At 50.5% G+C, this 4,641-nt stretch overlaps 1 protein-coding gene across 1 annotated transcript in view; it reads right to left on the reverse strand.

Annotated features, from left to right (window-relative positions):
• Positions 1-2,814: 2,814 nt before the first annotated feature.
• LOC125046487 (mucin-7-like) overlaps positions 2,815-4,641 on the reverse strand; it is a 4,290-nt gene continuing 2,463 nt past the window's right edge. Inside the window, exons 3-5 of the mRNA XM_047644267.1 lie at positions 3,440-3,519; positions 3,152-3,158; positions 2,815-2,991 (exon numbers count right to left, since the gene is read on the reverse strand). Of these exons, the coding sequence (XP_047500223.1) occupies positions 2,815-2,991; positions 3,152-3,158; positions 3,440-3,519 (264 nt within the window). The remainder of the gene's footprint in view (positions 2,992-3,151; positions 3,159-3,439; positions 3,520-4,641) is intronic.

Consider the following 4,641-nt stretch of genomic DNA (forward strand, 5'->3'; position numbering starts at 1 on the left):
TCTCTCATCTTCTCTCACCTCCCCTCTCTCTCCCCCCTTCCCCTCCCCCCTCTCTTTCTCTTTCTCTATCTATCTACTATCTATCTATCTCACTTTCCTCTCTCTCTCTCTCTCTCTCTCTCTCTCTCTCTCTCCATTTCTACTATACCAGTGCAATAATACATTATAAAAGCAAGAGAGAAGAAAGGTGTCTGTCTATCCATCTATCTGTCTATCTATCTATCTATCTATCTATCTATCCATCCATCCATCCATCTATCTATTCCTCCATCCATCTATCCACCCATCCGTCCAATTATCTATCAACTTACCTGTCTATCCATTCATTAATCTATCAACTTATCTATCCATCTATCTCCATGTATAAAATCTATTAATTGGATATGCTTACTCTTTTACACACCTACTGTAGGAAGTAAATACATTACAAATACAATAGATGTATGAGATCTATTTTTCGTTGTATAGTCGAGGCTAAGAGAGAAATCTGAATGAATGAATTTGAATAAATTTGAATTGAATGAATTAATGAATGAATCATTTTGAATCACTTCGAGTGAATGAATTTGAATGAATTTTTTGAATTGAATGAAAAAAAAAAAAATGAAACTTTTCGAATCACCTTTTGAATTCTTTTTGAAATACTTTTGAATTTTGAATCATTTTGAATGAAGAGTTACTCACTCATTTACTGACTCATTTATTTAGATTAAGAGAGTTTCGTAGTTTTATTAACGACATTACACCTGTCCGTCACTGTACAATTACTTATTTGTCGGCAAACGTACAGGTCATTAGCAGATAATTAGCGATGGGTAAGCACGAAATTTGCTTAATGATGTTTCCTTTACCCATTCCCAATTCTCATTACGTCAGTGCTTCCTTTTCTTGACCCCCCCCCCCCCCCTTCATACCTCCTCTTTCTCGTTCATTTAATTTTCTCTCTTCCTTCCTCCCCATCTCTGATTTCTCTTTCCACTCTCCCTCTGTCTTCTCTCCTTCTTTTCCTCTTTTTCTTTCCCTCTCCTTTTCTCTTTCTCTCATTCTCTCTATCTGTGTTTCTGTCTCTCTCTCTCTCTCTTTCTCTCTCTCTCTCTCTCTCTCTCTCTCTCTCTCTCTCTCTCTCTCTCTCTCTCTCTCTCTCTCTCTCTTACTCTCTCTCCCCCCCCCCCCTTTCTCTCTCTCTCTCTCTCTCTCTCTCTCTCTCTCTCTCTTTCTCTCTTTCTCTACCTATCGCTCTATTGCCCCTTCTTCCTAGCACTTTCTCTAATTCTCCCCTTTACTCCCTTTCTTCTTCTCTTCCCCTATCCTCCTATCCTTCATCTTCCTATCTCCCTTTTTCCCGATCTCACTCTCCCCATCTCCCCCTTTACACCTCCCCCTCTCCCCCTCTCTTCTTTTCTCTTTCTTCCCATCCTCCCCTTTCCTCCCCAACTCCCCCTATCCCTCCTCCTCCTCCTCCCCACTTCTCCTTCTTCCCCCTCTTCTCCCCCTCCCTTCTCCTCCCCATCGTTACCTATCCCCCTTCCTCCCCCATTTTCCCTCAGCCTAGGCCTACCCGAGATAATCAGGCCTAGGAAAATCGAGGCATCAGTTCTCGTCACTTCAACATGTCGACTTCACTTCACTTCACTTCACGGCCCGAGTCGAGTCACACGGCCTATTAGTGTTGGGGGCGGCGGACGGTCGGCTCTGCGTGGTGGGGAGAGCGGGAGGGGGTGGTGGGGAGGGGGGATGGGGGTGGTAGGGGATGGAGGGGAGGGGGTGGTGGGGAGGAGGAAGGGGGAGAAAAGGGGTGGTGGGTGATGGAGGGGAGGGGGGAAGGGGGTGGTGGGGGATGGAGGGGAGGGGAGGGGGAAGGGGGTGGTAGGGGATGGAGGGAAAGGGGGTGGTGGGGTTTGAGGAGGGGGTGATGGGGATGGAGGAGAAGGGGGTGGTAGGGATGAGGTGGGGAGTGCAAAGGAAGGGAGTTCGAAGGTGGGGGGGGGGAGGTAGAGGGGGGAGACGGGAAGGGAAAAGTTGGGGGGAGAGAGTTGTAGGGGGAGGTGAAGGGAAGTTGGAGGGTTGGGGGAGAGGGGGGAAGGTGAAGGGGTAGAGTGAAGAGAGTTGGAGGGGGGGGGGGAGTACAAAGTGATGTTGGTGTTAGAAAAGGGAGAAGGGGGATGGTAGCGGACGGAGATGTAGAAAGTGTGAAAGAGGGGAAAGGGAGCCGAGAGAGGGGAAGCCTAGGCTGGTGGGAGAAAGGGGTAGAAGGAGAAGAGTAGGTGAAGGGGAGGAGAGAGAGGGACGGAGATGATGTGGGGAGAAGGGGAGGGGAGGAGAGAGAGGGGGACGGAGATGATGTGGGGAGAAGGGGAGGGGAGCATAGGAGGGGGCGCTGCAAAAAGAGGGGAGGAGAAGTGTGTAGAAGAGGAGAGAACAGGAGAAGGCGTCGGTAGATAGGTGGGACAGAGAGAGAATTAGAAGAGGGAGGGGAGGAAAGGAGGGGGAAAGAACTAAATGAGGGAGAGGGGGATAAAGAGGGAGTTAGAAGGGGGAGGGAGGGACAGGGAGGAAGGAGAGGAAGGGAATTAGAAGGGGGGAGGGGAGAAGAAGGGAGAGACAAGGAGGGGTGGGGGTGGCAGAGAGTTAGAATGGGAAGGGGAAGAGAGGGCCAAAGATGGAGGGGGAGGCACCAATAGAAGAGGGGAAAGACAGAGACGGGAGTTACGAAGGGCAGGAGAAGAGACGCACAAGGAGGGAGGGGGGGATAGAGAGCGGGAGGGGGGGAGGAGGGGGACGTGGTGTGGTCTGGCCTGCCTTCCCGGTGGTCTTTTATGGTCTGTCGGCTGAGAGGCTGGGAGGGAGGGGTTGGGACCTGGGGGGCCTGGTAGAAGCTTCTGGGACCTGAGTGGGGTCAGGTGGAAGCACTGGACGGGTCTCTCGGGGTTTATTGGGGTCTGGTGGGGGAGGAAACGGGGGTTTAATCGAAGAGACGGAATCATCTGGGGTCTAATAGAAGAGAGGGGGTTATCTGGGGTCTAATTTGAGAGGTGGGTCATCTGGGGTCCAATAAGAGAGAGAGGAAATTTCTTGGGTCCTTATGGGATCTGGTAAATGAGATGAAGTGATAGCCTGGGGTCATTCGGGGTCCAGGGGGAAGGGGGGTAACCTGGGGTCTGCTAAGAAAATGTGGCCTTTAGGATTTTGTTATTGGGCTCTTTTTTCGCAAAAGGGGATCTTATAATGGATTCCACTAATTAAGTCTTTTGATGGGGTCTGCTATAACAGAGTGAACTTCTACTGGGGTCCAGGACACGAAGGTTGGATATTCTACTGGGGTCTACTGCTTAAGGGGGCCATCTTCTGGGGTCTGCTATATAATGTGATATTTTACTGGGGTCCAGTGCACGAAAGTCGACTATTCTACTGGGGTCTACTGGGGTGTAATGAGGCCTACTGCTTAAGAGGTTCTTCTGCTGGGGTCTTTAAAGTAATCTTCTTTTGGGGTCCAGTAAATGGGACTTCTACTGGGGTCACCTTTTAATGGGGACCACTGGGGTCTATTAGCCAAGGCGTAAGCGGTCTCGTGTCGAGGAAAAAGAAGCGAATGACAAATGGAGAAAAATAGCGACGGCGAGATAAATGTGAGGGAGAAGGAGGGAATAAATAATGGGATAATAATGGGGGGGGGGAGGAGAACATGGGTGTGAATGGGGAGACAGAGAGGTGGATAATTATACGGGTGTTACCGAAGGGAGGGAGGAAGGAGTGAAGGAGGAGGAGGAGGATGGATAGACAGGTAGAGAAAGGGGTGAAGAGGCAGGGGTGATGGATAGACAGACAAATAGCTAGATGAGCAGGTAGGTAGATAGATAGGTAGGCAAGTAAATTGGTAAGTAGGTAGAGACAGACAAGAGAGAGAGAGAGACATACACACAAAGAGAGAGAGAGAGAGAGAAAGAGAGAGAGAGAGAGAAAGACAGACTCTCTCTCTCTCTTTCTCTCTCTTTCACTCTCTCTCAATCTCCTTTTTTCTCGACTCTCCCCCCTTCTCCATTCTCACTTAGTCTCTTCCTTTCTCCTTCCTTCCTTCCTTACCCTCTCCTCCCCTCCTGCCTCCCTCAATCTCCCTCCTTTTCTTCTCCCTCAATCACCCTTAAACCTCTCCCTTAAAATCTCCCCCTTTCAGATATCTCTTTCTTACCCCCACTTTTTACCCCCTTCCCCTCCAGGAACCCCTCCCCCCCCACCCATAACCCCTTCCCCTTGTTAAGAACCTCCCTTATTACCCCCTCTCCCTCACCATGAATCCCCTCCCTTCCCCCTCCCTCCCCCCCCTCTTCTCCCCACCATTCCCCGCCAGGAACCTCCCCTCTACCCCCCTCCCCCCCTCCGTCAAGAACCTTTCCTCACCCCCCCTCCCCCTTGCTAAGAACCTCCCTTCTACCCCCCTCTCCCCCTGCAACCTCCCCTCTACCCCCCCCCCCCACCAGGAAACCCCCCTTCTACCCCCCCCCCCCCCCCAGTCAGGAACACAACAACCGGATACAAACTTCGCAGGTCGCTTAGTGCCCCCAGAACCGAGTCAAGGAAAATATCCCGTGAAACTTTTTACTTTTTTTTTATTCTTCGCGAACAAATTCCTCGATTTTTAAGGTC

The sequence above is a fragment of the Penaeus chinensis genome, chromosome 39 (assembly GCF_019202785.1).
Source record: "Penaeus chinensis breed Huanghai No. 1 chromosome 39, ASM1920278v2, whole genome shotgun sequence".
In the NCBI taxonomy this organism is placed as follows: Eukaryota; Metazoa; Arthropoda; class Malacostraca; order Decapoda; family Penaeidae; genus Penaeus; species Penaeus chinensis.